Below are 12,469 nucleotides of genomic sequence, written 5' to 3'. Positions count from 1 at the left end.
GTCTGAACTGGATCTCATATGAACTGGGTCTCATGAAATGGGTCTCATGTGAAATGGGTCTCATATGAACTGGATCTCAAATGAACTGGATCTCATATGAACTGGCTGTCAAATGAACTGGATCTCAGTGGAATACGTCCAGACGAAGTGCCTCCATTTGTTCTCCATCGGCTCTTTCACTCGGTCTCAATAATTTCCTGTCACCGTAATGAAACAAAGGAAGCCATTACTGACAGCTCCAGCTATTCAGCCTCTCCCCTCTCCCCCCCCCCCCCCCCTCTCTCCTCATTTCTCAGTATCTCCATACACAGACACTTTGGCAGCGTTTAACCTTTTTTTTACCATTTAACACGTTTTATTTTTTACTTCACGGCCAATTTGACACGGGTTGACTTTATTCGAGGGAGCGACAGCGAGACGGAGGCCGGGCGAGACCCTGAGTCTCTCGCTGTTCTTCGGGTCAGGGCGGGACCTGGGTCAGCCAGCCAATCAGAGCTGAGCATATTGAATTCAATGGGCTCCGTTACCAAGCATCCCTACTGTTCCTATTCTCCCTCAAGAGCTGGCATACAGCAAACAGCGATGGAGAGAGAGAGAGAGAGAGAGAGAGAGAGAGAGTGAGAGAGAGAGAGAGAGAAGAGAGAGAGAGAGAGAGAGAGAGAGAAAGAGAGAGAAGAGTGAGAGAGAAAGAGAGAGAAGAGTGAGAGAGAGAGAGAGAGAGAGAGGAGAGAGAGAGAGAGAGAGAGAGAGAGAGAGAGGAGAGAGAGAGAGAGAGAGAGAGAGAGAGAGAGAGAGAGGAGAGAGAGAGAGAAAGAGAAGAGGAATGGAGGGCGAGTCTGTGTAACACCTAGACGTGAGCACGAATTACAGCGGGACAATGAGCCTCTGGAGCAGCATTGAAGCGGATAAAGCCCTCTGGCTGCCTGGTTACCAGGTCCTGCTGTGCTGGCAGCAGGGCTTTGTGTGCTCACGCTGGTGCTCCTGCTCTGTAGCTCCGTGGCCCCGGAGCCTCTGGGGCCCTCAGCCGCCCTAGGGGCCCTCAGCCGCCCTAGGGGCCCTCAGCCGCCCTAGGGGCCCTCAGCCTTCAGCGTGAGGCCAGAGAGGCCCGGGGGGCCGGCAGGGCCACGCTACCACTGCTTGGTGCAAGACAAGGACTTTACATCCATAATGCAGGTTAACATGAGATAACACACAGCATGGATGAGCTGGTAAAGGGTGTGTGTGTGTGTGTGTGTGTGTGTGTGTGTGTGTACCTGAAGCAGCAGGAGGGCTGATGAACGTATTTTGACAGTTTGCTTGTTAAAGATATCAGATGATTAAATCGAAAATGAAAAATAGCCCAACATATATCTACAGCCAAGGAAGGAAGTCAGCAGTGGAAACTACAAAGGACAACACACACACACACACACACACACACACACACACACACACACACACACACACACACACACGCGCGCACACACACACACACACACACACACATTTGTGTGTGTGAGTGTGTGTATGTGTTGTCTTTAAAGTTTCCATGAGTGTGTTTGTGTCTGTGCGTGAGTGTGTTTGTGTCTGTGTGGTGTGCGTGTTTGCGCGCGCGTGTGTGTGTCTGTGTGTGGTGCGGTGTTTGCGTGCGTGTGTATGTGTGTCTGTGTATCCATGTTCGTGAGTGTGTGTGTGTGTGTGTGTGTGTGTGTGTGTGTGTGTGCGTGCGTGAGTGCGTGCGTGCGTGTGCGTGTGTGTGTGTGTGTCTGTTTCTGTGTGTGTCTATTTGTCTATGTCCGTGTGTGTGCGTCTTTTTGTGCGTACTTGTGTCTTTGTGAGTGTGTGTGTGTTTGCCAGGGCAGTGCGGTGGGTTATTTACTGGGGCTGCAGCATGTGTGTCGGAGCCACAGCCCCATTTAGCCACGCCACAGAGTGGGCTGGCAGGCCTGGGGGGCCGGGGGGGCCGGGAGTTGGCCGGCCTCGTACGTGACCTCTGCCCTCCCCTGGCCCCGCGCCGCCCCGGCCCCGCTCGGCTCCGCTCGCTCTGAGCCGCTCCTCAGAGGTGCCCTGGCCCCGACACCGGCCCGGCCTGGCCCGGCCCCCGCCGTGTTCCGGGGCCAGGGGCCCCCTGCCACACGGCCATCTGCCAGGAGCCGGGGCCCGGATCAGAGGAGCTCCAGCCTCCTGCTCCAGATTCATCCACCAGGCAGACCGAGTTGCTCCAGATGAAGTGTTCTGTTACTATGCGGGCTGCGGGACCCTCAAAGGCGGGCGATGGTTTATCCACGCTAAACTGCCGTTTAATGCATTTCGACTCAACCCTCAAAGGCTGATATAAATTGAAAAAAACATCCAGCGATCCACCCGGTGCTGAATACTGCTCGGTGTATGAAGGAATGCGATTTAAAGCCACATCTGGCACAAATGGAGCATGAAATACTCTGAAAATAGCGCAGCTGTCCTTGTATTGATCTGAAAGATTGCATGTGGAGGAGAGAAATTGAAGTGCATCTGGAATGCAGAAGGTAGAGTATTTAGATATGAGCTACGATGGGTTTGGTTCACAGGGATTCCTCACAGCATCGTTAGACACGAGGCAAAGCCGTTACTAAAACGGTTTACCGGACTACCTAGTAGGATTTCACTAGATAAACACAGCAGCATAAAATGCAATCATTTATTGAAAACAATCATTCTTCCACCGAGCAATATACTTATTCAAGATGGCAACATGGTTGCCAAGCAACACAGTTCTGAGATCGGCGCATTAATACTGAAAATGAATTGTTATGCACTCTCTCAGGAGTGTGTTTATTGACTATTTTACAATGCCTTCGACCCAATCAGAATCAAGGACTGGAACTATTTGTTTTATATTCCTGCATTTAGCATAGACTACTAATCACATTGTGGTCATGCGGTATCGAATTTAGTGCTTCCATTAAAACCTTTTAAAAGTGTGTGTGTGTTTCTCCCGCCCTGGGCAGTAAGGTGCCAGCATGGTCTCATTTCTAGCCCCATGCATCAGTGATTACGGCCCAACCATATCCCATAGGGAAGACTTTATTTGTAGATTATTTTATCGTCACAACCAATGCAAGTTAAGTTTTTATCTTAATTTTACGAGAAAATGTGCTTTATGTCATAAAGTTCACTGCACTACCCACTGCCTTTTGAATTCTCGACCAATCACAGAAATCCAAAACAAACGTACAAGCCAAACAGGTGTGGAAATCACAGTGGTTTGGGAACATTCAGGTACCCAACACTGAACCCTCCATGTCTCACTTTATCTTATGCCACGGTAGAGTTGAAACGCACCATGAGAATAGTAGTTATTGTCGGCCTACGTATTGCCTAACAAGGTACAGTCAACGACCCAAATGAAATATCAGAGACAAAACGCCTCCGGAGGTCATCAGAGAGACACTGTGAATGCAGGTCTGCTGAGATATATATAGATCATTCAATGGATATACATGGTGATATGTAAAGAATATATCATCAGCACCGTCCGCCCCTCCTGCAGTCTGCCCTAAGGAGCGGTGTGTTAGACAGGCTGACGGTCACGGGCCATCAGCTCTGATGAGGGCCGCTCTCCCGCTCGTCTCCGTACATCTCCCCTGATCCGTCGTTTACGTCCTGAGCCGACCGCCGCCGCTCGCTCCCCCAGCGTCACATGCGGCGATGAAAGTGTAATCAGTTCACTAGAGGCGGCCTCACGCCTCTTAGCCTGGTACCCGGCGCCATGACAACCGGCTCCCACAGTGATCTGTTAACGTCACTCTGGGTTTGCGTCCGCGCCCCGACGTCAGCCAGTCCCTGCCCCCCCCCCCCCCCCCGCCGCCCACAGGCTGGGAATGCAGAGACCCTCAGGGCGGCGGCCATCTGCCGGAGCTCCGCCCCCATTAACCGCCGCAGGTCTCCCCCGCTGGTCTCCCCCGCTGGTCTCCCCCGCTGGTCTCAGGGCAGGGAAAACAACTTTCAGCAAGTTTGTTTCACAGTGTAGCAATTATTGTATCATTCACACCTCTCTATGACCCCGCCCCCTCGACATCATCCTGCAGAGAGGGAGGGGGGGAATGAGGGAGGGGGAGGAGGGAGGGAGGGGGAGGAGGGAGGGAGGGAGAGGGAGGGAGAGGGAGGTAGAGGGAGGTAGTGGGAGGAGGGAGGGAGGGAGAGGGAGGGAGAGGGAGGGAGAGGGAGGGAGTGGGAGGAGGGAGGGAAGGGGAGGAGGGAGGGGAAGAGGGAGGGGGATGGAGGGGGAGGGGCGGGTGACTAGCGACCTCTTTCTAATTACCTGGATCGTCACTTCAAGCAGACTTTATCATTTCCGCCTACATCATAAGCCTCTCGTCCGCAGCAGGGCCGTGCGGCTCCGGCCAGCATATGGCTGAGAGACGTCTGTTCACACAGCGCACAGAAAGAGGATATCCACTGGCACAAAAACACATAACACACATTATGGCAGGGTTTGGGAAGATAAATATAAAACAGATCTTTTAAATTGATGTCAAATGAAAATCCTCTCACTGCTGCGTCCATCTTGAGACGCTGCGGTCCCGACCAGAGAGAGCTCTTTAACTCATACGGGTCGGTGTGCCCGACGTCTGGAGTGTCAACATGTATTGGGGTGTGTGTGTGTGTGTGTGTGTGTGTGTGTGTGTGTGTGTGTGTGTGTGTGTGTGTGTGTGTGTGTGTGTGTGTGTGTGTGTGTGTGTGTGTGTGTGTGTGTGTGTGTGTGTGTTTGTGTGTGTTTAGGTTTCTGTTTGTCTGTGTGTGTGTGTGTGTGTGTGTGTGTGTGTGTGTGTGTGTGTGTGTGTGTGTGTGTGTGTGTTTAAGTGTCTGTTTTTCTGTGTGCGTGTGCGTGTGTGTATGTGTGTGTGTGTGTGTGTCTTTCCCTTCCTCAACTGTGTTTCTGGGCTTCAGCTCGTTCAGCCAGGGCAGAACGTTCAATTGTTTCAACGCTAGGACACAGGAGACTTATGATGTCAAAATGACAAAACAACAAATGGTAATTCATCTGCATTGTTTCCCATTCCCAGACAAAACAGACACACACAGACAGACACACAACGACACACACCACACCCAAACACACCCCGGGCTTTGACACATAGCTTGCAACGTTTCTCTTTCCTAGAAACCGGCCTGACATTAATTTGATCTGGAGAAGGAAGGGTGCATGATGTCTGGTAAAATAATATAAATAATGACGTTTGATATTTGATTTGTTTTCATTTCAATGTGCGTGTGGGGTTCTGTTGAAGCCCACAGACTTATTGTCTTTCAACATATGCCATAATTACTCTCTGTACAATTCAGTTTTGCTGTCCAGACTTGTTCATATCCAGCAGACTTCACATCAATATCCGTTTATTTTCTCACAGATTTCCTGCAGAAATTATTAGTATTCCGCTGTTTGACACTCTCCTCTCCTCAGTTTTTTTAATCACAACGAAGACAAAGTTCAATTGTTAAAAAAGGGAAAAGAAGAGCGTCTGATTTTGTCGAGACGAGGGAGGAAGCCTGCTGACTTATTGCTTGTTTTCCTGAGCTTTTGATTTCTTCAATAATTCAGTGATGCATAAAACAAGAAGGTCTCGAAAAAAATACATGAAGGAAACATAGTCAGGGAAAGAAGCAAGCCTTTCAATCTAACACCCGAGCATTTTTTGAATGTTTAATTAATCAGGAGCGACAAAAAGGGAACAACAATCAACAAAGAGATGCCGACTTCCATTCCTCATGCCCTAGTCCCATCGGCCATCACAGGCTCCTTCACTGGGGTCCCTGTTACCTCCCAATGCCCCATTTCCCTCCTGATAGTACTCATCATAATACTCATCATAGTACTCCCTCCTGATAGTACTCATGATAGTACTCCCTCCCTCCCTCCAGAACCTCCTCAACAAGGAGCAGAACCTCCTCAATATGGGGCAAAACCACCTCCACATGGAGCGGATCCTCCTCCACATGGAGCAGAACCTCCTCAACATGGGGCAGAACCTCCTCAACATGGAGCAGAACCTCCTCAACATGGAACAGAACCTCCTTAACATGGAGCGGAACCTCCTCAGCATGGAGCAGAACCTCCTCAGCATGGGGCAGAACCTCCTCAACATGGAGCAGAACCTCCTCAACATGGAGCAGAATCTCCTCAACATGGAGCAGAACCTCCTCAAGATGGAGCAGAACCTCCTCAACAAGGAGCGGAACCTCCTCAACATGGAGCAGAACCTCCTCAACATGGAACAGAATCTCCTCAACATGGAGCGGAACCTCCTCAGCATGGAGCAGAACCTCCTCAGCATGGGGCAGAACCTCCTCAACATGGAGCAGAACCTCCTCAACATGGAGCAGAACCTCCTCAACAAGGAGCGGAACCTCCTCAACATGGAGCAGAACCTCCTAAACATGGGGCAGAACCTCCTCAACATGGAGCAGAACCTCCTCAACATGGAGCAGAACCTCCTCAACATGGAGCAGAACCTCCTCAAGATGGAGCAGAACCTCCTCAACAAGGAGCGGAACCTCCTCAACATGGAGCAGAACCTCCTCAACATGGAACAGAATCTCCTCAACATGGAGCGGAACCTCCTCAGCATGGAGCAGAACCTCCTCAGCATGGGGCAGAACCTCCTCAACATGGAGCAGAACCTCCTCAACATGGAGCAGAACCTCCTCAACAAGGAGCGGAACCTCCTCAACATGGAGCAGAACCTCCTAAACATGGGGCAGAACCTCCTCAACATGGAGCAGAACCTTCTCCACATGCTGGTGTTGGTATCAGTGTTAGAACACCCTACGGACCTTTGTTTTTGTTTTCCAGAATGCATGGCCTTTCTATAACAGGGCTTGAGTTTCTGTCTCCCTCCTTCTGACATCAGACAGCTTGTCAATGTGAGACGTTTATGTTAATGCATGGGCTCTTTAGGGAAACGCAGATTTGCCCAAATGTGTAGATGCATCAGGGCCCAATGAATGACGTGTTTGTGAAGCACTCTGCCTCCTAACATTTCCATCATGCATTTCCTTATTCTGATGCAAATATTGTCGGAGGCTATGGATTCCCGAGGGTAATGCCGTTGCCTATATCTCATGTCTATGTACTATTATTTTTTCGCACAATAGGCCTTTCTGTTATGTTATTTTGTTTCTCTTCAAAGAAATGTGCTAGAGCTTGTTAAATGTTAATGTGATATATACAATATCATATTGCCTGGGATATTCTCCGCTGATAAATACTCCCTGTTCCATGCTCTGTTGTTGCAGGGAAAAGGAGAAGGAGACTCTGAGGAGTAGCCCAGGAGGAGCTCCTGAGGTCCACACACTCACCCACGGTGGACATCTCGGGCACGGAGGCGCGGTACGGTCCCTCCGTGAACTGCGGCGGGTTGTCGTTGATGTCCTGCACCTTGATGATGAACTCGGAAGGGGGCTCCAGCGGCTCGTCCGTGTCGGCGTTGGTGACCTGGGCGGTGAGCGTGTACTCAGCCTTCTCCTCGCGGTCCAGCCGCTTCATGGCGTGGATGTCCCCCGTCATCTCGTTGATGGCGAAGATGGTGCCGGCCCCTTCGCCCGCCAACACGTACTTAATCCTCTTGCCGCCCACGTCCAGGTCGGTGTGGAGCTGGAGGACAGAGGAGAGAGGAGAGAGCGATGAGGACAGAGGACAGAGGAGATGAGGAAAGAGGAGAGAGAGTAGAGAGGAGACGTAGAGAGGAGACGAGGGACGTTTACTCTCAGGGCATTGAGACGCGTTCATCCAAAGTGACTTACAGCGATTCATACACACATTCAAACACCGACGGTGGAGTCGACCACGCACGGCGACAGCGAGCTCGTCAGGAGACTGGAAGTGCATCTTGTGTTCTACATGGACCCAGGTGTTCCCCTAACCCTAGACTTTTTACAAATATGTCTGGTCATGGGAGCCCCTTCATTCCTTCAGTCCTTCACTAAACCACAGAGCTATTAGGTGGGCAGCCGCTGTGAAGACGCGGTGGTTTGTCAACATGGGAGCAGCATACGCTCCAGTCTGCGGGAACAAGAGAAGGGACAATACACACAGCCCAACACACACTGCTGTAATGAGCCCCACTGGGGAGGATAACTTTATAAGTAGAGCAGGAAGCGGACCTTAGCCTAAATACGGGCTGCACATCACATCTGAATCATGCTCAGCAGCACACAAAGCACGGGCTACCATTCCCTTAAGCATTCATAATACTTAGTTAGCACCGTAGGAAACCTGCTGAAAAAAGACTGTAGTGCATTTCTCCAAAGAGCGGGATGTGATTCATTACGTGATCAACTCTACAACTCGCTGTTGTACACCGAGAGGAAAAGCAGAACAAGCGTTGACGTGGCCGGACAATCCGGCGTTCCCTCATTATTTTTGTAATCAGAGTTTGATTAGCTCACCAAAGCAGCATTACGCGCACCGCTGAGCACTGGGCTTCCTCTCCAGCCGGCCGACTAATGACTCAGACAAGGCTTCAGCACGAGGCAGACGTCAGGGGCTCAGGAACAGGAAGAGCACCTCGTTATTTCAATTAGAGCCCGCCGACGCCAGCCAGGACCAACAGGACGACGGTGGACGGCGAGGTGAAAGGACACACGTCATCCATCTCCTAAAACCACAGGAGCGGTGCCTGCTTCAGACTGTCTCTGTACGGAGACTGTCCGACATAAAAGGGCAATCTACACATTTCAGTTTAGATTTAATTCATTGGAACCTAAAGTAGGAGCTCAATTGCTTGCAGGATTAAAAGCATGAAGCAGAACGTTTGCAAATTCAACAAAATGTTCAGCTTCTGTGACGTGGCTGGCAGGCCTCTTATTTCAATTTGTAGTTCAGCAATGTCTCCATATGCACACACACACACACAGACACACACACACACACACACACACGCATGCACGCACACACACACACACACACACACACACACACACACACACACACACACACACACACACACACACACACTCATATACACACGCACATACACACACACACACACACACACACACACACACACACACACACACACACACACACACACACACACACACACACATACACACACACACAGACACACACGCACACACACGCACACACATGGACACACACACAGTCACACACGCACACAGACATGCACAACAACATACAATTAGGCAGAGCTAAACCTGCACCTGCGTAAAGACACAATGAAATGACAAAAAAATATGAAAACACACACACACTCCGACACACACATCCACACAAAGACACGAAAATGCAGACGCAATCTCTCCCACACACACACAGAGGCTTGTATCAAACATAAGCATTCTGCAGCTTCAATTTCATTTCCAAACACCCCATTGAACCATTCCCCTGGGAGCGAGCGGTCAGGTTCAGAGGAGCGAGGCAGAAACCATCCCGACCCCCCCCCATCCCCCCCCATCACAACAATCCGCCTGTGTTCTTAGCCACGCGCACAATGGGGGCTTCGGCACAGCGTCTCCGAGGTGCTGTTCCTGGACATTGACGAAGCACATTCGCTTAGATTGTCACACCTTGCATTTTTGTTCCCTAATTGTGCCATCATTTCATGTGAAAGATGCAGCTCATTAACACAAACGCCTGCAACACCCTGAGAATCCCTTTAAATGAGCCCAAATTAATGACTGTACGTCAGATTACTTTGCAAACCTCAATGTTTGTGTGGTTGGGTGTGTGAGTGTGTGGGTGTGTGTGTGTGGGTGTGTGTACGTGTGAGTGGGTCTGTGCGTGTGTGTGTGTGTGCATTTTTTTGTGTGTGTTTGAGACGGATCAAGCACATTGGATATCTTCCCGCATCACAGAAAGTAGAATGGAGAGAACATGAAACAGCGAGCACATCGATTTTTGTTTCTGTCATACAACAGACACCTGTGCTGAACTCCTTAGTTAGCATTTATTTAGCGTCTCGCTTCATACCAAATCTGCATTCCTGTGTTAGTCGATGCTGTGATGATGTATTCTGTTAGTAATGCTTGTTTTTAACGAAAAAGTTTGCAAACATTAAACCGAGTGCCTTTTTCCTGATGAATGTGGCGATGCATCGTGAAAACCCTTCATCATGACGGTGGCCTTGCCATTTCAAATATGATCAAATCAGCTATACACTAATCACCCTGAGAATCTAATCCTGACCAAAAACGACAACTCTGTTTCCCCTTGATCATCGTTCTACCTTTAGGTGCTTTGAGGTCAACTGAGAAGTGATGCATGATCATTTTACTGTTCTGCTAGTAGGCACTAAAACATATACCCTGCTGATATCAGGAGGAGCTGATAAAGCAGACTCATATTCCAGATACTAACTTATCTGAGGCGTGTTCAGAGCCGTGGACGTCTCAGTGCCGAGGTTCAGCGGAGATCATCACAGAGTACAATTACCAGGTCAGACCATGCTCTGGTGCAGGGTCATTATCTTAGTTACCACGGAAACTATCATAGCAAGCTCTGCGGCAGAGGGAGTGGAGGTGGTTTGTTTTAGGGAGGGTACCCCTGCCCTCTGTGTGGTAATGCTGGCCCTCCTGACTGATAGGGGCAATGTGTTTGGATGGAATGGATTTCTGAGAAACCATTTTGAACCCGCATGTAATCTCTAAGGAGAAATCCTTCCTATACCTACATGCACCAAATCACACTGACACACACGTACGCTCACACACACTCACACACACACTCACACACACACTGACTCACACACACTCACTCACACACTCACACACACTCACCCACTCACACACACGCACACACACACACCCTCACTCACACACTCATGCACACCCAATCAGGGACGTGTCAGCAGAGATGTGTCTGGGCGTCTGGAGAACTGCTTTCATGGCAATCACTGGAGCAATCACCCTGCTCTAATGAGGAGGTTCCTTACCATGTCCCCGCTACTACAGCCCCAGCACCACCCCTCAGAGAACTACACCCCTACTACAGCCCCAGCACCACCCCTCAGAGAACTACACCCCTACTACAGCCCCAGCACCACCCCTCAGAGAACTACACCCCCAACCCCCCTACTACACCCCCACCCCCATCCCTCTGAGAACTACACCCCTACTACAGCCCCAGCACCACCCCTCAGAGAACTACACCCCCAACCCCCCTACTAGAGCCCCAGCACCACCACTCAAAGAACTACACCCCCGACCCCTCTACTACAGCCCCAGCACCACCCCTCAGAGAACTACACCCCAAACTACCCTACTACACCCCCACCCCCATCCCTCTGAGAACTACACCCCTACTACAGCCCCAGCACCACCCCTCAGAGAACTACACCCCCAACCCCCCTACTACAGCCCCAGCACCACCCCTCAGAGAACTACACCCCCAACCCCCCTACTACAGCCCCAGCACCACCCCTCAGAGACCTACAGCCCCAACCCCCATCCCTCTGAGAACTACACCCCTACTACAGCCCAACCACCACCCCTTAGAGAACTACACCCCCACTACACCCCCACCACCACCCCTCAGCGAACTACACCCCTTCTACATCCCCACCACCACCCCTCAGAGAACTACATCCCCACCCCCCGACTACACCCCTACCATTCAGAGAACTACACCCCCACCACTCAGAGAACTACAACCCCACCACTCAGAGAACTACAACCCCACCACTCAGAGAACTACAACCCCACCACTCAGAGAACTACACCCCCACCACTCAGAGAACTACAACCCCACCACTCAGAGAACTACATCCCCACCCCCCGACTACACCCCTACCATTCAGAGAACTACAACCCCACCACTCAGAGAACTACAACCCCACCACTCAGAGAACTACAACCCCACCACTCAGAGAACTACAACCCCTACAACCATGAAATGAATGATTCCACTCCTTATCAGGGCCTTTGGTGAGAGAGGGAGAGAGAGAGAGAGAGAGAGAGAGAGAGAGAGAGAGAGAGAGAGAGAGAGAGAGAGAGAGAGAGAGAGAGAGAGAGAGAGAGAGAGAGAGAGAGAGAGAGAAGAGAGAGAGAGAGAGAGAGAGAGAGAGAGAGAGAGAGAGAGAGAGAGAAAGAGACTCTCACAGAGTTGTGTCGGCCAGAGGCGGTTCTGGGGACGTTGTTTGTGCATGAGGACATGAAATATGCAGATCAAACGCTTGTTGTTTGTAAAATGCATGACCTGAGCTGCGCCGCCGCTGTCGGACACGTTCACATCCAGAGGCCAGATGTTGACCTTCTCCACTCCGTGTTTTCTTCTGCCTCGCTGGAGCGCGTGGCCCAATTATCATCGACCACCGCCGCCCGGTCTAATAATAATAATGAATCCAGAGGACTCATTTCAACAGCCTCCTAATGAATATCTATTAATGAGAAATAATGGATTTGGCAAAATTGGTAAAAATTAGAGCTTTTGTCTAACTGTGTGTCCTCAGGCAATCACTGCTCAGATTGTTACTCAAGATAGAATCCACTCAAA

At 50.5% G+C, this 12,469-nt stretch overlaps 1 protein-coding gene across 2 annotated transcripts in view; it reads right to left on the bottom strand.

Moving 5' to 3' along the window:
* The window catches only part of cdh8 (cadherin 8), a 78,795-nt gene that overhangs the window by 33,793 nt on the left and 32,533 nt on the right, over nucleotides 1-12,469 (bottom strand). For both annotated transcript variants that reach the window (XM_060072267.1, XM_060072269.1), the window contains exon 3: nucleotides 7,318-7,612. In XM_060072267.1, the coding sequence (XP_059928250.1) occupies nucleotides 7,318-7,612 (295 nt within the window). The remainder of the gene's footprint in view (nucleotides 1-7,317; nucleotides 7,613-12,469) is intronic.

Source organism: Gadus macrocephalus, chromosome 14 (assembly GCF_031168955.1).
Source record: "Gadus macrocephalus chromosome 14, ASM3116895v1".
Taxonomy (NCBI): domain Eukaryota; kingdom Metazoa; phylum Chordata; class Actinopteri; order Gadiformes; family Gadidae; genus Gadus; species Gadus macrocephalus.
Note: the sequence above shows the minus strand (reverse complement) of the source record. Positions and strands in the feature narration are given on the sequence as shown.